At 40.2% G+C, this 21,402-nt stretch overlaps 1 protein-coding gene across 4 annotated transcripts in view; it reads left to right on the top strand.

The window, feature by feature from the left end:
• The first annotated feature begins 1,162 nt into the window (after positions 1-1,162).
• Positions 1,163-21,402, top strand: part of ADGRL4 (adhesion G protein-coupled receptor L4) — a 100,163-nt gene continuing 79,923 nt past the window's right edge. The window contains exons 1-2 of one of the 4 annotated variants that reach the window (XM_048861661.2): positions 1,163-1,284; positions 4,282-4,431. In XM_048861661.2, coding sequence (XP_048717618.1) covers positions 1,263-1,284; positions 4,282-4,431 — 172 coding nt within the window. In that variant the 5' untranslated portion in view covers positions 1,163-1,262. Of the gene's footprint in view, positions 1,285-4,281; positions 4,432-12,416; positions 12,532-21,402 lie in introns of those variants that run through there. The other 3 variants (XM_048861659.2, XM_048861660.2, XM_075131707.1) reach the window with 3 other exon arrangements.

Genomic DNA, 21,402 nt, shown 5'->3' on the forward strand with positions numbered 1-21,402 from the left:
GGACATTTCCTGCCTTTTTTAACTAGAGGCCAGAGACAAGAGACCAGTGACCGTTTCAATACAAGATACCATGAATTTCCAGGGAGAAAAAGGGTGTCTTTTGTATAATGATCTTCCTAGTCTGAATAATCCATCCTTCCTTGCGTGCTTGGGCCTTGATTCAGCAAAGGATTTAAGCACATGTTTAATTTTAAGCACATGCTTAAATCCTGTTGATTCACATGCTTTGCTAACTAGGGATGGGATTATGACAATCATTAGCAGTAAACAAGTGTCTAAGTGCTTTGCTGAATCAACCTTTTTGAATACGCCTTACTGCATAACTTTCAGCTTCAGTCACATAAATCCTTAGAAATGCTGGCTCCTTCTACTCCTGACATTCCCAGCCCTGTGTTTGTCTTCCTGCCTCCTTCCTCCCTGTCTCCATGTCTTTGTTTTCCTCACAAAGCAGAGTTCAGTGGATTTCCTGTACTTTTTCTCAGGCTGTTACCCTTAAAGTGACAAAGCCTGGCAGAAATCAGGACTTTCCTCAAAATGAGGAAAGCAGTAGGGACAAGAGCAACTACAGTAGGGGTCTTCTCTCAGAGATTCTGACAGGGACTAGCCAGGGGAAGCATGCAGCAGCTTCTGAGTTGCTTACCAACCCCTTGCATTCCTCAGTCTGTCTGTTCCTACCATCCTCTGTGATTTGTCCACTATTCCCCTGCTCCAATCTGCGCCACCACCCCTCCCTCTCTACACTCTGCAACTGCTACCCTCCCAGTCCCTGGTCTGCTCCACCCCCACTCCACTATCTAATCTGCCTCCACCCTCCCTGCCACTGATCTGTCCCTCATCTGTCTTGCCACCCGCCACCCCCACCATCTATTCCACCACCACAACAATCTGCTTTTCCATCCCTCCACTGCCCTCTAAGCCCCTCAAACTACTCCTCTAGCCTACTCACCCCCTGATCTACTCCATACCATACCCCTGCCGGTTTATTCCCCTATGCTCTCTCATCTGCTCCTTATCTTCCCCTGCAGATCTGTTCCTCTCCTTTTCTACCCTGCCTCTCCAGCTCCTGAGTCACTAAGGAGTTTTTTTGTGGGGGGAAATGAGGCTCAGGGTAAAGGGCAGAGTAAGGCCAGCAGCTTCACTGGGGTTTCACGTTCCTAATGGGCGTGTACAGGCACTTCGCACATGCTCATACATTCTAAGGCAGGGCAGGTTCTTCTGTTACACAGGGGCTCAACGCCAAGCACTGCATAGCAGTACCCCCAATGAAACTACTCCCTCTCCTAGGTAGGTGATTTTCCTTCCCAAATAAGTGAGGGGCAGGTGGAAGAAGGTGGCGGGGGGATGGAAAGATGAAACTGGGGGACAACTTTGCAGGGGCTAGGCAAAGGACAGAATCAGTGGCAGCTGAGGGGAAAACTCATGGGTAACAATGATTAAAACGTTTCCCAGAACTCTGGTTAGTGCTGCTGCTGCATTTGACTATCCCATCGCATCAGGGTAACCCCAACATCTCAAAGTCATCGGTATTCGCTCTCTGAATCCCTCAAATGCTTGCATTTATTTCATTCTGTAATCTGCTCTGTAAAGCCAAAGCTATTGATTTGTCTTGGTGAGGGATGTTCTTGGACTTCACTTCTCCTCTAGCTTTTTTGCTTCTGATATCTGAAAGATACTCTGAACAGTAAAAATAAATGAACGAGAAGATGAAATTTGGGAGGAAATGAATTGATTTGGTTTGTATATAGTTTTTAAACAAATATGTAATTTTTAATATTTTGAGTTTTTCATGACATTTTTATTTGTCCAGTAAAGCAACTTTTCAGTGAACTTTTCAGGGGCAGTGAAAGCTGTAATTGTAACACTAGACTAGCAAGTATCCAGCATGATATTTTGGTAGAGAGAAGCAGAATTGCAGGGGAAGGGAGTACCAAGAAGGGGCTTTATGTTTTGTAACTTTCCTTATGTCTTTTCTCATGGTTTATAAAGTACAAAGTCAGAAGTGTTTTTCCCCTCCAGTGTTAGCTGCCTGGTTTTCTTAATGATTTATATTTATGTCAGTGTCATAATATATATATTATGTATAATTTTTTGTGAACTGTTAGTTTCCTCAAAGTCAGCAGTTCCTCTGTCTTTCTTTGTGTTGAAAACTATACACATGTATACAATGGGAAAGCAGCTTCTTAATTCAGGAATCATTTAGCGAGAGAACGTAGAAGGTAGCACTTTTGGAACACAGACATGATATTTAAAAAGACTTCCTTTAAAATGATTTGGAGGGTTTTTTAAAATGATAATGCTACAAATGTTGTTCCATGGGAATTAAATCTTCTCTCAGATTGTGACTATGTTCTGTGTTAACTAGATATGGGTAAACGTGGTTTAAAAATTGATCGGGGGAACTCTCACTAGTATTTTTCACCTGGTTATTGTTGAGTAGTTTGGATTACACTCCATGCATAATTCTGGATACAAAGGCAAGTATCTGCCTCTTCAATGGGAAGGAGTAGAAAGCTTTGAAAACCTTTCAAAGGTTTTTCCCACTCCACTATGTACGTTTTATGTTGATCATCATTTTAAGCTTGTTGAACACAGGTTCCAATACTCCAAAGGCTTAAATGTGTACTGAATTTTGACTATGTAAGAAGTCTCATTGAGTACGTTTTTACAGGACCGGAGCTTCAATCCTTTGTACCACTTCAGTGATACCATACTCTTTAATGTTTACATAAAAACTAAGAATGGCCATATTGGGTTGGACCGATGCTCTATCTAGTCCCATGTCCTGTCTTCTGACAGTAGCTTGTGCAAAGTCATTCAGAGGGAATGAACAGAACAGGACAATTTATTGAGTGATACATCCCCTGTTTTCCAGTTCCAGCTTCTGGTAGTCGGAGGTTTAGGAACATCCAGAGCATGGGATTGTGTCCCTGACCATCTTGGATAATAGCCATTGATGGACCTATCCTCCCTGAAATTAATTAATTCTTTTTTGAACCCAGTTATACTAATTTTGGCCTTCACAACATCCCCTGGCAATGAGTTCCACAGGTTGACTGTGCATTGAGAGAAGAAGTAGTTCCTTATGTTTGTTTTATACCTGCTGCCTATTAATTTCATTGAGTGATCCCTGGTTTTTGTGTTATATGAAGGGGTAAATAACACTTCCTTATTTACTTTCTTCATGACACTCATGGTTTTATAGAACTCTATCATATGCCCCCTAAATCATATCTTTTCTATGCTGAACAGGTCCTACTCTTTTTAATCTCTCCTTTTACAGGAGCTGTTCAGGACCCTAATTTTTTTTTTTTTTTGCCTTCTCTGTACCTTTTCCATTTCTAATGTATCTTTTTTGAGATGGGGCAACCAGAACTGCACATAGTATTCCAGGTGTGGGCATAGCATGGATTTATATAGTGGATTTATATAGCATGGATTTATATTATGATTTTTTCTGTTTTATGATCTATCCCTTTCCTAATGGTTCCTATCATTGTTAGCTTTTTTTGACTGCTGCTGCACATTGAGCAGATGTTTTCAGAGAACTATCCACGATGACTCCAAGACCACTTTCTTGAATGGGAACTGCTAATTTAGACCCCATCATTTTATATGTATAGTTGGGATTATGTTTTCCAATGTGCATCCCTTTGCGTTTATCAACATTGAATGTCATCTGCTATTTTATTACCCGGTCACCCAGTTTTGTACCATCCCTTTGTAATTCCTCACAGTCAGCTTTGAACTTAAATATCTTCAGTAATTTGTATCATCTTCAAACTTGGGCACCTCACTGTTTACCTTGTTTTCCAGATTGTTTATGAATTTGTTGAAAAGCACTAGTCCCAGTATAGATCTTTGGGGACCTCTCTCCAATGTGAAAGCTGACCATTTATTCCTACCCTTTTGTTTCCTATCTTTTAACCAGTTACTCATCCATAAGAGGACCTTCCCTTTTATCCCATTATTGCCCATTTTGCTAAAGAGCCTTTGGTGAGGGACCTTATCAAAGGCTTTCTGAAAATCCAGGTACACTATATCCACTGGATTACCCTTGTCCACATGTTTGGGTTTAGAATTCTCTCTAAGAATTCTAATAGATTGGTGAGACATGATTTCTCTTTATAAAAGCTGTGCTGGCTCTTCCCTAACATATTGTGTTTGTCTACATGTCTGGTTGCTGGAACGCCCCCAGTTGGCTGGGTATGTCCTGCCCATATCTGATTTTAGAATTCAGTATGCATTTTAGAAACAAACAAACATGGTTTACATTTGTTTCAGTGTTTGTGTCCAGTCTGCTGGACTATGGCTACACTTCTCCGAACTGCAGCATGACGTGCCATAAAGATGCGGAGTGTGAAGTTAAGGGTGGAGTGCAAGGCTGCTATTGCTCCCCAGGATTCACAGGAAATGGCATACATTTCTGTCACGGTAAACATATTTTACCTACGTACATTGCTACAGGGCATGAAAAATATACCCAGTACCTATTGAGGACTAAATTTATAACCAGAATAATACTTATGCTGACATGCTACCAAGGCTAAAAAACTGAAGTGCTATCCCTGGTAATTTAAAGTAATAGTGGGTACTGTATTTTATTGCAACTTGTCAATCAACTTTCTATCTAATATTCTAATATAATTTACCATATTACATCTCTCTTGTTTTATTAGACCTGCTTTCCCTGTTGGACTTCGTTCCACTTTGTCTTTTCTTTCCTATGATAGATAATTATATATTTTCCCCAAGTTACTGTCAGCTATTTGTTCTTATTTCCTCCTCTTCCCCCACCCCTCTGGAAAGATTACAAGAATAGAAGTACACAATTTATGGAAAGAATAGTTATATAGATCATCTACATTGATTGGTTTCAGAGTAGCCGCCATGTTAGTCTGTATCCACAAAAAGAAAAGGAGCACTTGTGGCACCTTAGAGACTAACAAATTTATTTGAGCATAAGCATGCGATGAAGTGAGCTGTAGCTCACGAAAGCTTATGCTCAAATAAATTTGTTAGTCTCTAAGGTGCCACAAGTTCTACATTGATTGTCTGCCTTTTTCCACTGTTGCCCACCTCAGTGCTACCAACCAACTCTCATAATATCTGATGTTTTTCCTAAAGCCCCAGATCCTGGAGCCCTGTGACTAAGTGAGAGTCTCAACTTTAATAAAAAAAAACAAAAACTTTCTGTGGAGAAAAGCTTGAAAAAGTGAACCCTAAAGACTAGTAAAACAGAAGACAAATAAAAAGAGTCCTAAATACATTATGTCAAGCTAATCTCATGGATTTTAAGATGATGACATGACTTCGGAGGGGCCTGACTCAGTATTTTTGAAGCTTGGATAGGCAATACTGCCACTTCCATACTCCTTCACACCGATTCTCTTGCACATAAGGCTTTTCAACTTTTCTAGACACCTAATATTAATAACTGATAAGCCAATGTTCCCCCTTTCACCCCAGCTGCTGGAAAGGGAAGTAAGTTGGGATTCCTAACGGGAATCTGTCCCTGGGGGACTCCATCTTTCATAGGTATCTGATAGGTATCTGATTACTTTGAAGCTTCCCTCACCTCCGGTCATATCCCTCTGGCTGCTGGAAGGGCTAAGGAATTTCTCTTTCTCTCTGTTCCCCTCTCCCATCCCAATCTCTACTCTCAGCATTCTGGGCTTCTGGAACATATGCGGAGAGAAAGGGAGGTCCCGCTGCTCTACCCATCTCTCTGCTTTCAGGCTGATGTAAGTGAGGTCTCTATACTCTTCCTCTCCCCCAGCCTTCATTTGTGAGGTGCCCTTTGCAGTGAGTAGCTGTAGTGCCTGTCTCTGCCGCTCCAGCCGCCCGTCAGGCTATGCCCAGCTGCAGCACTGTGACCTGGTTCTTGTCGGTTTTCACTGCTGCTCGCTACGTCTTTAATAGCAGCCATGGCCTGTAACCGGACCCTGGTCAGAGCTTCCCCTAGTGCACCTTGGCAAAGCTCTGAGCTTGGCAAAGCTCTGAGCAGAAACAAAGGCACAGAGCTAGCTGTGAGGAAAAATAAAGAAAACATCTCTGCACTTGGGAGCCCTTGATTCAGGTTTATAAACCTAAAGGCTAGAAATTTACTTTCTTTTTATGAAAGCATAGGACTTGAAGGTGCTTGCCCGGGAAAGCTGCCTTCCCTGCATGTGTCTAGGGAATGTTTAAGTGTAAATATACCTGATCAATTAATGAAAAACCGTAGTGACAAAAAACCCAGGTCACCTGAATCCCAGTCCAATGATCTATCCACTAGACCAGTTAATCTAATTGATTGCAATGTTGAATACATGTTTGCAGAATCAAAATCTCTATTTGTGAATAATTATTCAATGAAAAAAATCCAAGAATTTCAATTAATATTATTTGCAACTCACATTTCCTTCTACCCCATTATCATGTCACTAGGATATTTTTTCAGTGAGGAGCAATTATGAGTCAGCAATTAAATTCACAGCAAAGATCACTATCTCCTCTTTCACTATCCTTCCTCCCCAAGGTCTGAGATATTTTTAATGTTTATATTTTGTTTATTTTAACACCCCCCCCAAAGACTTAGAGACACTTATTGGTTACCATTTACACCAGCTGCAGTTTAAGACAAAAGTATCAGTCATTCTCAAAGCCTCAGGCTTGATTAGCTGTATAGAGTTATGCTAAGTGTCAGGAAGCTCAATCCTTCAAACCAAATTCCTAAAAGTGTTCAAGCAAGGCAGCTTCCAGGCCGATTCATGGTGCATTCACCAATTCACGGTGAAATCAAGACTGTTAGGGTGTGTCTACACAGCAAAGAAAAGCCTGGGACTGGCCCGTGCCAGCCGTCTCAGGCTTGTGGGCCTCGGGTTGCAGGGCAGCTTCATTCCTATGGACACTTTCAGTCTCTGGCTGGAGCCTGAGCTCTGAGATCCTCCTATTACGTGGTCCTACAGCCCGGGCTCCAGCCCAAGCCTGGAAGTCTACCCAGCTATGAAACAGCCCCACAGCCTGAGCCCTGTGAGCCCGAGTCGGTTGGCATGGACCAGCGTGGGTTTTTCTTTGCTGTGCAGACATCCCCTTAGAGGCCTCAGTTAGGTGAGACCAACAGTTTCTATAACAAACTACCTCTAAAATCACCAAAGTCACTTACCCTCCAGCTTAATAGCGCAGTTCATATGTGGGATGTTCTTTCTGAAAGAGAGGCTGTGTTATGCAGAACATTGTCAACACTGTATGTATTCTTCTAATAGCATAAACAGGTTCAATTTAATTGGATAGGCTCTAAAAAGGATTAAAAATGTAGTCAGGCTACACCCCATCATAATTAGCTTAAAGCTAAAAAAAGTAGAGCAAAGCTGCAGTTGTTTAATGATATATTAGATCTTGTTGTTCTAGATAGAGCATGCAGCACAGCAAGCTACACATGTCTCTTCAATTAATAATTTTAGGCTTTTATGATGATAATTCAGTCACCTTCAAAGCAGACCATCAATCATGTGTTAACATAAGCATTTTTTTCTAAATAGTGCATATAATGTCATTATGTAAGAATTTTAGCCCTTTTTGTTATTTAGAAAGGTTGTAACAGTCATAATTACTGTCATTAACATGAATAATGTTGCGCTGCGTAAGCCTATCTTCTACTCTGTATTGCATCTTTTCGCTGATAACCAACCAAACCACAGTAGCTCTTTCTTTTGAAAAAGAAGTTCAAGCTCCATTTTTGTCTTCATGATATGATTTTCTCTCTGTAAAATGCTTTTAACATCCAAACACACCCGTTGTCAGTTTAATTCCAAGTCAGTTTGTATAAAACTGTCCTTCTTTATTTAAAGGGACACTTTCAATTATTTCTAAGTGGTTTTAATTTGTCTCTTTACACTCAGTTGCTTGTAACACCTTTTAAGTACTTGTAAAAATTATTTCCGTGCCAAGTCTGTCTTTTCAACGTGATGCACTTAGACATTTCCCTCTGAGTTTATTGTGGAGCACAAGGCAATATAGTCCTGTTACTTATTTCCCAGCACTATCATTGATCAATCATGAATCACTGATGTCAGCATACCTTAGGGAATGGGGTTTGTTAGTTAACTTGTCCTCTCTTTGCCAGCTGGCTAAGTGACTGCAGAGCACACAAAATTATTGGACTCACTGTGTCTAGATAGAGATACACATATATATATGAATTTAATTTCCTGGTGTCAAAATCATGGATTTTAAAATAATTATCCTTTTAGAACCGTGTGGATTTTTTCCCACCAGACTTCAGGCGTTTTCAATTAGGTCATGTTTTGGACCTTCAGGAAGAATGCTTTCATCCAATCCTGCAAACAGTTACTTCCGTGCCTAGTCCCATTGTCTTCAGTGGGAATATGTGTAGGAGTGAGCATAGCTATGGGAATGACTGTTTGCAGGAACTGGCATCTTTTATGTATTAGCATTATAATTTACCCCGTGATAAATTCTGTCTGCATATAATCCTCCAGAAAGCTACAGATGAGTCACTTTTTCAAACTTTACACTTCCTTGCTGCAAAATAACCTTACATTTCTCTTATTTCTTGTAAAAGATCTATGTCCCTAACTCTCTATTTATAATATGACACAGAGAGAATGACCTTACAGAATGCAACCATTTGCCTTCTAGGGCTCGGTTTGGAGGCATATATAATAGTGGGAGTATATTTTAAATATAATGCATCTGGTTGTATATTATTTGAATATAATGCATGTGGCCTGCATATTTCCTGACATCTGTAATTGAACTTGCACAGCTAACAACAAGGTAAAGCATGAAGCTAGCATTATGGTGAAAATACAACCAAATAGGACTGATTTATCAGAGAATTAACTTCCTTTCATGCAAGATTTCTGTGGATTTTGCACAAATAAATAGAATATATCTACCACTTTCATAAATCCTTTTCTTTATATAAAAAGGGTGACCTTTTTCTTTTGTACACAAAACATCCTTACAAGCTACAGAGAACTGAACTGGCCATGTAAATTACATGTTGCTTGTAATCCTGACTTCCTCCATTCCAAAAAACTTTCAGACCTTTGGAGAAAAGCAGAGTGTGGAAGTGAAGCTTAAGTGAAGTCAATCTTTTATTTCTGAAACAGAGAAAAATGGCCTGGCACCATTTAAGCTTTCTCAAGCAACTCTATCATTTCAACACTGGCTGCCTCTTGCATGCTGACTGCCAATTTGCGGCTTTGTTGGCACACTGCAGAAAATTAAAGTAAACAGTGTGATCACCGTGTTTACTTTAACTTTCTAAAATATGGCAGGAAAATGAAGCAGTGCTGTTTGTTCCAAGCGTGCAGGCAGGAAAAATAGGAACACAATATCCCTCCAGATTTCCTTTTAAATGTCCATTGACAATTAGCCTTCTAAAAGATGAATCAATCTTATTTGTAAAGTAGATGCAGTTTTTTCAGACATAGCGAGAAGGAAATGATGCCATCAAGACAACTTTAAACTTTAGTAGGACACAGGGCTCTGAAAAGCTGTCGTGTCTCTCTGTTCAATATGCAATAGAGTAATATTTATCAGTTTCCTAGAATCACAGTGTAAAGTAAAATTTTATACCAAAATACAGAAGCCCTGTTTGATTGTTGGTAATTTACCTAAATTCAGCTAAATCAAATTGAAAGCCTACTGGAAATCCAAATGTAGATATATTATTAATGTATCTCATTTTATTGAGAGGCACGGTGTTGGCTTTATGGCTTTAGCCAACTCTGAAGATGATCTTTCCTGCAAGATACCAGGTATTACCCTAATGTGATGTTGTCATATTCTACCATCCAGCCTTCATGGCAGTCACTGAATTCATTTTGATTCATCAGTGTCCCTATGGTCATTAAATGGTATAGGTGTATGGGTTCCAGAGAGATTTTTCCTTATAAAGTAACATGACCCTATAAAACCACTGTCTCTAGTCATTTTTATTCTATAAAAAGATGCTCTTTAGCAGCAAACAGTCTAGTCTAAATGCTGGCCCAGCAAAGGATAATTTTTGTTGTTAGCAGCAGATACACATCAAATATCACAAAGCTTTTACTTCTATGTTTACCAAAAAACCCAAAACCACTGACATAAAAGATCCAGTCCACCCACTTCTAAATCCATCTCACTGGTATCAGTAACCAGAAACCATAAAGGCCAAATTACAGCAGCTTTAGCATAGTGCAGAGGAGTTGGGAGATGATATGCGTTAGTTAGACACATGTTATCAGGCTCAATACATGGTTAATGGGGCAAAATTCTTTTGCCTGTGTTATGCAGAAGATCAGACTAGATCATCTAATGGTCTCTTCTGGCCTTGAAATCTATTAAACCCTTTTGCTCCATCATCCCTCAATGCAGGATACAGGCCATGTGGTTGATCATGTCCTAGTAGTGCAAAGATAGGAGGCACCATTGCTGACATCCATGCATGCAACTCAGAGTAGTCTACACTTCCTGTGCACTGGCCAGAGGCTGTGGGTCTGTGAAGAAGGAAATTGTACAAATATAATAGGGGCTATCACTGAGTGTACTCACCCTGGGTTCCCAGAAGCATTGTGTGTACTCCTGACCTCTGTAAGCTCATGTACTATCTGTAGGCCACCATTTGGGTACTACACCTCCTCATCATTGTCACAGCAGCTCAGGCTTTCTTGGCTATAAATAAGATGAAAGTGAAATAAAGTCCCAAGCCTACAAACTATTCCTCACAAGAATAGTTATGCTGAGGTCAATGGGCAAGAACTGCTCACTTGACTAGGAGTTTGCAGTATCAAGTCCTCAGTCCGTTGTTCATGAAGATCTGAAGTAATGAAAAGCTTGGTACCGACACATTGTACTCAAACCCTAGCTTCTATTGAAAGCAATTTAATTTTTTTCTTTACATTAATATTGGCTGACTTTGACATTCATATTATTAGGTAGGATCCTCCTGGGAGACTGATCATCATTCAGGGAGAAGGGGCTAGCTGAGTGAAGTGTGTGCATAGTCTTGTGAATAAGGTGCCTGACTTTGGTATATGGTATAGCACACAGATATGAGTTCAAGTTTTCTTTGTGCTTCTATTAAAATTCTGTACTTTATGTAGTAAATAATGTAAGGGATCTTATGAAATTTGCTGACCTAGGAAAGTCAATCCTTCTTGCAGATCAGGAGGCTGGAAAGGCTGACCTGAAGCACAGTTCTGCAACATGGAGTTGTGAAAGAGTCCCAAGGGGTTATGAGCACTTTAACTCCTGTGTCCAGTCCTCTCCTCCACATGGACTAACAGCTTCATTAGCAAACTTGAGGCATACTGAGCGTGTGTAATGCTGACAGACCCTGGTCGTCAGTGGGTGGGGTCGAACCGGGGACCTCTGGAGCTTAGTGCATGAGCCAAAAGCCAACTGGCGCTTAGCTAAGACTGTAGAGCAGATTCATTAATCTCTCTCTCTAAGTGGTCTCGGTGCCACTAGATGGGACAGAACACCACACCTAGGAGGTGTGTGGGTTACATACTTCCCCTAGCTGAGGAAGTGCATCCCAAGCTTCAGAGACTTCCCAGTTGAAATCCCAGAAGAGCCGCCACTTGTAACACCAACAGATCCCGGTCGTCGGTGGGCAGGATCAAATCAGGGACCTCTGGAGCTTAGTGCATGAGCCTCTACTGCATGAGCTAAAAGCCAACTGACTCTTCGCTAAGGCTGTAGAGCAGACTCATTAATCTCTCTCTCTAAGTGGTCTCGGTGCCACTAGATGGGACAGAACAACACACCCAAGAGGTGTGTGGGTTACACATGCTCAGAGCATTCTCAAAGCATGCCAGGACGGCTGGGCCAAGCCTATTTCTGCCTCCCGGAAAAAGGGAAGTTGTAGGCATGGTGCTGATTTAGGCAGCCACAACTTCTTCTGAAGAGTTTCTGTACATGAGCTGTCACCAAGGCTTCTGTTTTATTGGCTCCTCTCTAAAGAAAATATGTGACTCTGGATGAGCAATATAAAATCTGAAGAAGAAAATCCAGGATAGAAAAAAAATATATTTGTTGAAATGTTTTGTGCCTCTGATCTTGGGCATGTTATTTTTTCATTTTCCTAGCTGTGACATGGGAATAATCATACTTCCTTTCCCAAGGTGAGGGAGGCTTACTTTATTAATTGTAACATGACATTCTTTGATGGAGAATGCTATATTTACCTGTCTAAAAGGCCAACACTTTAAAAGACAAATTATTTAGTTGTGTCTTATTTAAAGTGATGCTGTCAGGGCTGAGTATGACCTTTTGCATAAAACTTGATTTTTTCAAATGTATGTATTTATTTGCATTTCTGCCTAAACAAAAAACAAAAATAAAAAACACTGCACTCATTTTATCAGCTCTCCCAAGCAGCCAACCCAATCTTAACATCCTAGGTGGCTGACTGGAGACATCAGAAGAAAATCCAGGATATGCTGTGTTCATTGTGGATATGGATACGCATGTGGTGTGAGCCAGCCCACTACATTGTACCTCCACATCTTTGCTCTTCTTGGGCGCCAACAGGATGAGGTAACTAAGGATTCATATTAATTTTAATCTGTGCTATCTGTCAAGAACAGAGCTGGCAGGGAAGCAAAGGGACATCGGAATGCAAAACCCTTGTGTGGGATCCCAACAAAGATGCCGGCCTGGATCTTAAAATTTTGTTCAGTGTATGTCATCCAACTCATTGGATGAGGTTTTTTTAAAATATGATTATGGTTCATTCTTTCAGGATAAGACACATGTCTGCAAGGATCCAGATGATAGATTAGCTGAAAGAGAACCAAGTGCATATATCTGTCCTCATACCAAATGGCAGAGGGGTACAGTGGATAGGGCATGGAGTCAGTTACTGGACATGGTTCTATTCTTCGCTCTGCCACTGACTTGCAGGTTGACCTCTGACAAATCACTTCACCTCTCTGTGCCTCAGTTCTCCCACATGGAAAATGAGGATAATATTACTGGGATGCTCCGCTGAGGAGACCCAGAACTGGCAGCCACTGTGTTATCCCGCTGTCTCAGCGGGAGTGAGCTTTGCTGTAGATTAGACTGTGTCAGCTCCCTGCCACAGTGGCCCATCTGCTTTACCAGCATAGTCCTCAAGACTCTGTCAGTCAAACCTTGCCTTCGTGGCAATGATCAGTGAAGCCAGGTCCCCAGAGATATCTCTCTGCAGTGTCCAGTCCCCTCTCACTAGACACTCAGAAATTATTAAGTTCACTACCTCCAAAGAGCAGAGTGTACACCAGCCTGTTAACTTAGCTGAGAACTCGCACTGTAATTCAATATAATAACACTGAGATAGTTTATGGTCAAACTAAGAATAAGTTTATTAACAAAGAACAGAGATCTAAATTATATGAAGCAAGAGGAAAAAGAGACAGTCATGGTTACAAACAAAACAAAACACGTTTTATAGAGACTAAAACTTAATTTTAGCAAGTTACAATCTTTGTCTAAAGCAGTTTTCTTACTTACATTAATTTACCAGCAGCCCTAGCCCTCCTGGCCAGGAGGTCCAGCTTTCACAGGTTCAGAGGATGCTGTTCCCCATGTTCCCTAAGTGATGGATTCCTAAAACGTCTTCTTCCTCTTCTGATATTACCCAAAGTCCATTGTGTCTGACTCAAGGGCTAGCAGGGCTTCCTGGGATGCAGATTCTGTCCCCTGGCATGATTGTTAAACTGTCTTATCCCTGCTTGTTAGCTTGATGAGGTTGTTTACCTTGTATGTAAATGTACTTTAATTGTCCTCTGCCTGTTATCAGGCCGGTCAGAAAGGGGAAACCATATTCCTTTGTCTAGGGTAGGCTTAATGTATGCACTGCCGCTCAACCACATTTGAAGAACATATTTCTCAGCACACCTCTATAACTCCCTGTATGTAACCCATACATACATCACTCAGTGATTTTCAGGACCAGCATGTCACCAGTTTACGTATGATTGCTTACAAGACATCTTTTTGATACGTATTATGACAACAGGGGACAGTGTCACACCTGATATGACTTTCAGTATGTTGGGTACTCTGCCAGTTGGCATTAAGGGGCTCCCAGGATCACAATTACTTACCCACTTTAGAAAAAGTACTTCGAGATCTATGGATGAAAAGCACTATATGAGCACTAAGTAATATTTATTATTACATACATACTTATTGGGGCCCAAACAGTTGTATTTGTCATTATTTCATCATCAAACAAAACAGCAGTAGATAGATGGATTTGAACAAATTGAAAATAATTTGGCATGTTGTTTCTTGGCTAGGGTGCATATTTAAAATGGAAATAGGTCCTATGAAACAGCCTACTGTGAAGAAATGATGAGATTTTACATGTTCTACAAGTTATGTATCTCAGATGACTGAAAAAATCCTCTTTTGTTTGTTTTATTTATATTTTATTTCATTTGAAATCATACTTTGAACATGAGTAAAGTTCAGTAAGTGAACTTTCTGAATGGGCCAGAAGGAACAAAACTTCCTCTTTTCACATCTTTAATCATATCCCTACTCTTTTAAATTGCTTCTGGTGGCCTCTGACTAGAGCTAAAAAAAAGGTGGGTAGCTGATGTGATAGAAAAGCGTTATTTTCCCCTTCTCAGAAATGTTCCTAAACTTTCAAGTTGATTATCCAAATATGGATTACACATTTAATTTAAAATGTGCTTTAACATTCGCCAAGTGTTGCTGACTTCCTTTCTCTAAGAAAGATCCTTTTCATCCTGCTTTGTGGCTCTAAAATCAATCAACATATTACATGTTTAGAGGATGTGGGGAAATTCATTTAAGAAGCTGTAAATGTATTATCTTAGAGTCTGCTCTACTTTGTGTCTACCAGAGATATGATTTTATATCCGGTATCTCTAGTATCAAAAGTAAAGCAGTCCCAAGGTCCAGAAGTAACAAATATGTATAGCTAGCTTGTTTGTCTGAAATAAACTGAAGGTATGTATTTCCAGCATGTGTCTATGTATTAATGTGTGTATATTAATGTGAGTATACACCTATGTGTGTATACAGATATGTATGAAATTGAATTTACATGCAATAATATTCCCTAGAAAAATATTTGGAACAAAAATATGAAGCTATCTTTCTAACAAGAAAATGTAAAGAAATGTAAAATTGCTATTGTTTTACTTAGGTTGTAAGACTTAACACTTTCTGAAAAGATAAAATGTACACTGGGGTTTAATGGGAAGGAATTGCTTGCATAATATCCATTACCTTTAGATGTTTAGATCCAGTACCTAGACTTAGACAGTAGTAAAGTTTGCCAACTGTTAGTCACTGCAGTTGTATTTGTGGCTAAGCAGAGAGCTGAGAAAAAATGTGTTAGTAGGATCCCAAAGAATTATACATGTGAAAGAGAATGATATAATTTTTGTGCAGGTACCTTGCTGTTTTCCATAAAGTATGTAAATTATTTCTCTATGCGTGGCTGGCCTGGTCTGTTCAATTTATTGTGTCCCCATTGCATAACTTATCTAGTTTAACATTAGAGGACTTGTTCTTAGTTTTTCCCTGGTATGAACTGGGCAGAGGTGGTGGTGTTGTGCATACAAGCCTCGTCTGAAATGTGTAATTTATCTAGGATGATATGCCAGCACACAATTTTTCTGTGTATGACTGTGAAAAATTGCCAACTGAGCTACTGGCAGACAGGATGTCTAACCCTGTATAAAGCTTGTATGGATAAAAGACTTTAAGAAGGAAATTGACACTTTGGGCCTCTATTTGCCCTCGAAAGAGATAATGACATTCTCCAAGAAGATTAGAATCTAACCAAACATTGTATTCTAAATACAGAGCACAAAGCCGGTGCCATTTGTGAATATGGGAACCCAAGAACTAGTTTTTTGTACTGTGTATTTTTTTAGGTACACAGATTTAATTTGGAGATTATGCTTTGAAAATAAAATTTTATGGTATGTGTGTTTTTGGCTGATAAGAAATTGATTTTGTGACGTTGGTATACTCTAATTGAAATATCTGGCACTGTGTTTTGTGGTGATTAGAGGAATCCATATATGCTTGGAACCATATTATTTTTTCACCTTGAACCCTGCAGTTAATCACAACTGTAATCACTGGGAGGAAGGAAGCTGCTGTTTTGATGTGGTACAAGGAAACTGAATAATCTCTGTTCATTGTCTAATGGGTAGGGTCTTATGTGATTACTTTGGGATTTAGAGCTAAGGTTAAGAGATTCATGATCATTTTAAAAATGGAGATTTGTGGGTGAATTAACACTGAATAAACACAGAGGGCCAGAACCACAGCTACAATTGTGCTGGACACAGAGCAAGTCAGGCTGCATGTGCAAAGGAAGTTTCAGGAGTTGAGCAACATTGTGATCCTGCGCTCTTTGTATACAGAACCAGACACCTTTGGCTGAGGCTCCTCTAATTTACACTCTCTGCTAGGCCCCCGCACTCCCAAACACCAGAAAATTGATGTCGTGAAAGGCCATCTTGACCGCTCACATTATTCTATACCATGCCAGCAACAGAGAGGTGGATTGGCACTAACATAAGAACTTCTGTGTCGGTGGATTGCCTTGTGAGGAGAAGATCTCTGCAGCTCAGCATGGGGGCAAAATGCACCAGTTTTATGGTGTGTAGCAGCAACTGTGCATAGCAGAAACCTGCCCAGAGTATTTTTCTGGTGGCTTTTCAATGTTATGTTTGTTTGATGTTGGGACTGAATTTTTGGCCCAGTTTAGGTTCAAGCAAGTGTGACAGTCTGAAGTTGTTGGAAAACCAATGTTTACACAGTTGTTGTGGCCATGTTAGTCCCAGGATATTAGAGAGAGAAGGTGAGTGAGGTAGTATCTTTTATTGGACCAGTTTCTGATGGTGAGAGAGACAAGCTTTCGAGCTTACACAGAGCTCTTCGTAAGCTCAAGAACTTGTCTCTTTCACCAATAGAAGTTGGTCCAGTAAAAGATACTACCTCACTCACCTTGTCTCTGTAAACCAATGTGGCAGATAGTCTCATTATTTTAGTTATGATTTAATGTGACCCATTTGTTACCTTGACACAAGGATCTTGTTTCTTCAAAATAGAAAATGAAACTGGATGAAAATCCTCCACAATAAATGGTTATTTGTTCAAAAACAGTCAAATCCAATCTTCCTTTATGTTAGAGGTATTCAATATAGAAAAATAGTTCTTGTGGATATGCACTGGCTTTTATGCTTTATTCATAATGAAAGCTATTCACATAGACAGCTATCTAAATAAGTTACCTTGAGGGAGGGCATAAGTATAGATGGTGACAAGCATGTTTATATAGTTAATATTTATTTGTTGCAAACAGTGTCTGAAAAGGATTTGAGGCTAGTTTGTAGTGTTTTGAAAGTATAACAGATTGTTTTTCATCCCTAAGAAGCTGCTCTGCAAAGGCCAATGGATAGCCAAAGTGCAAGAGGCCAAATAAAGGATGAATTCTGAAAATTCATTCCTGTCCCATCTGAACAGAGGAACACCACTCCGCTGCCCCCCATTCCACTCCTTTACACCACAGCATAAAAGGGGCAGAAATCACCAGCATCTCCCCAGATGAGGATTCCATAGCACAGGAGAGAGTCCCCAAACAGTTGCAGAGCTAGCATAGCTGGTGTCTGTGCCATGCTTCCCACAGCCCACCTTTGTGTGGAGAGGTCACATTACAGCAGAAGCTTCCCTTCACTTAAATAAATCATCATGGAGAGGAATACGGGAGGTAGCGCAGAGCCTGAGGAGGGGTGACTGGATCTGCACTTACACAGCTCCACTGGCCCAAAATTAGCACATAGTGTAGAGGGGAAGTGAGTGGAAGTTGAGGCTGCTCAATAATCAACAGGTCCCTTGTGTCCAGCCAAAAAGCATAGTAAAGTATTTCATTATTTATGTCCATGGTGGTGCAAGCATCTGTCTTGAAACGGTGAGTGAGTGATGCAAAAATGTCAGCTTCACTGTCCTATTGTATAAAGGATACATAATGCATACAGAGAGAATTTTATCTCCATAACAACCACAGAGAAAATAGGAAAGGCAAATAGCTTCAAATGAATATTGACTTAAAAGCAGATTTGAGGAAAGTTTCTATAACTTAACACAGCTTCTCATGCAGGTTAATCTGAATAGAAATGAACTTGGGTTGCAGCTGTAAATGGGGCATGGCCCTGGCTCAGCTCCTTTTCATCTACCACAGTATAATAAGTGGGTGTCATGCAAATCTTGCTGCAGTAATTGTAAATATGATTAAGCTTTTAATAGACCTAGTTCCATTATTAGCATCCTGGAACGTTTTAGTAAAGCTGTCTTTAGAAAAATGAAGTCATAGTCTGCATCATGTGGCATTGTTGTTTTCACAGGCAGGGCTAAGAGCTCAAATGTGTTATGGCCTAGGTGTGTCAGGATACAACAGTGGGATACAAAAATGCTAAGTTCCATTGTATCACTATACACACAATGTCTAAGAGTGAGAGGGATGTGGCAGGAGATATTGAGGTAATATTTACACAGCTGTGTGCTGCAAAGAAAACATTCATTAGCTGAATGTTTTGTACATCCTCTTGGTTTGCATGCACTGCCAAATGCTGCTTGCCATGGGGGTGCTCCAACTGGCATCTGGGCTGGATTCTTTGGTCTCACACATTGGGCTCTTGACAGTTTGTCGTCCCCAGCCTGCCTTTCATCCACACACAAAAACCTCTAGCTCGAGTGTGGTGGTGTTTTATACCCAAGCTAGCTGGCCTGTCAGCAGGTACAGGCTGAAACACAAGTGCTGTTGACAGCTATTAAGAGAGCCACTCTGCAGTGTGGATACATGCTATGGCTTGTCCGGACAGGATTTTAGGGTTTTCCCTTCATTTTGTATTGAAACGACTAAGCCCCACTTTTGCATTTTCTGGTTAGCGGAGCAGACACCTGGCCCTCAGTGAGGGAACTCAGACAGTAGCCCTTGGGTCAGCTTTTAGCTGTATTCTGTGGCACTATGATAAAAAAAAATCCCCTTTGATTTACTTGGTTGCCATGTAAATTATACTCTCCCTTTAGTGATAGGAACTACTGAATCAGTAACAGTCATGATCACTATAATGATACTGTATGCCAAACTTCCATCATAAGTCCACTGAGGGGGAGCTGATGCTGACCATAATGTAATGGGGCAGTGACATGTAGATGACTTTTACAAGCCACAACAGCCTTAGAACATATACCTATAGGTTGGGGCAGAGTTTCCAAAAAGTTGAGAGTTGAGCACTGTTGAAATCTAGCTCTAATTTAGGTGTCCAAATGAGAGCTGAGCTGTTTTGAAAATATGGTCCTGCTTGTGGGTGCTGAGCAATTGAAAATCTGGCGCTTCATTTTATGCCCTTGTTTCTAGCTGTTTTTACTTTTGATTTACTTATTTTGAAATTGCAAAGACCCTTTAATTAGGGAGGGAAATATATGGATGAGTTAGATCTGCTTGTGGTAATGACTCCTCTGCCACAAGAGATTCAATAATTAAATAAGCAGATAATCTCCTTATTGATGAGATTTAGAAAATCATAAGGACATTACACTATTACAATGTTTAACGTCAGTAAATGGAGAAAAATCATTCTGGCAATTTTTATCAGCTGCAGTGCACATAGAGGGACAGTTTTCTTTCTTTTGAACAGCACAATACTGAACATTTCCTACATTCCTTCTTGTTACGTATGTTTGAGTTTTTTTGGTGGTTAAACCCCCATAAACATGAAATTGAAGGCTTGCTATTAGAATACTTGCTGACAGCTCCATCAGTAACATCCTTTCCAATAATACCATCACATCATGATTCATCTATTGTGCTCGATACAGTCAATTTAACCAGATGTATCTTCCTCACTTAGTTAGGATCCGCCTCCCCTCATTGGTAATTTTTTCTTTAGACACTTCATCAGATTCCCACTATAAACCTGTGTTTATCTTTGGTACCCTCTTATAGTTGTGGAACTCACATAGCCTGCAGAAAATCAGAGTAATTGGCTTGCTGCGGGTGAAGAGTGGGAGTGGCTGAAGGGAATGGCAAACTCCAATGCACAAGACAGCAGTACTGCCCCTTTGCTGCCAATGGCTGCTATCCCCGGCTGTGGGCTGGAATTCCAGCTTCAATCCCTCTGCACCACTTGCATGGAGTGTTAGGGCACTAGATCTGTGTAATCACCTCAGCCGGTCTGCTTCCGGCAAGAGCCTTCCATTCCATCCTATTCAGAGCCAGCACAGAGACCCATCCTCAGTGTGCAAGATAATGTGTGGCCACTCTGCGCAGAACTCCACTTGAAGCTCTCCTCACACAGGATCCTCAGCACCATGTAAAATAACATAGCTTTACTGATTTCTAGAGAGCTATGGCAATTTACACCAGCTGAGGATCTGGTCCAATGATCTTCCCTCGCTACATCATGAGAAAACAAAAAAAAAAAAGGAGAAAGAGAATTAATTGAAATTTAACATTTGTTTTCAGAATGAAACATTCAAGTGGCAGCTTTATCTGGTGAAACTGGTAATACTGCTTGAAAACAAAACCTATATTTACTCAGATGCTTATATAGCTAAACATCTTCTGCAGATAATTTTGGCCCCTAAGTAATCTCTGCAAGTAATACTGGATGCTGGCAATGCTGCAGATCTGAAAGATTGAAAAATTGAATCTCTTTTAAAGTCATTGATTTAGTCCTGCACCCTGTTAGGTGTTCTCATCCAGATCCTTCGGTATGCAGGAGCAGTGCTCAGGGCACCTAAAAGAGGGGGACAATGGTGGCTTTTCATCCTCTGTTTGTCCCTGGTCCATGGCGTAACTTAGAGTACCATTAAAGCTACTCTAAATTTGCACTGGCTTGCAGGGCCCCACTAGGGATACCATATGTCTTATACATTTTTTTTTTAATAATTAATCTGTATTTTGTTAATGGCCAGGTTAGACACTGTTTCTGAGAAGGCAATTGCAATCCTTAATAGGTTGCTTTATTTTTCTTTTCATGCTATACTAATACTGAATAATGAACATATGTAGGAGTGTTTATACATGCAGTATACATCACTGTTTTGCTGTGCTACAATTTGATAAATGTGATAAACATGATGATTATCCTAACATGCAGAGATTCATACAAACCCAGGGGGTCTAATTCAGCCCATAATCTGTTTCGATTTTGCATGCTGTGTGGGCTACAAAGTAGAGGCAAGAGAGATTCCTATATTTTCTCTTGGTAAATACATCTTATCTCTTTCTATATGCATGTGCAAATACAATAAAAATTATAAATGATATCTACATTTCTTGAAATCTGCTGAGAGATCAAAACCTTCTGGTCGAAAATTTGGATCAGTATTTGATTTATGAGGTACTTGGCTTCCATAAATATATTTAAA

This window comes from Caretta caretta, chromosome 8, assembly GCF_965140235.1.
Source record: "Caretta caretta isolate rCarCar2 chromosome 8, rCarCar1.hap1, whole genome shotgun sequence".
Classification (NCBI taxonomy): Eukaryota; Metazoa; Chordata; order Testudines; family Cheloniidae; genus Caretta; species Caretta caretta.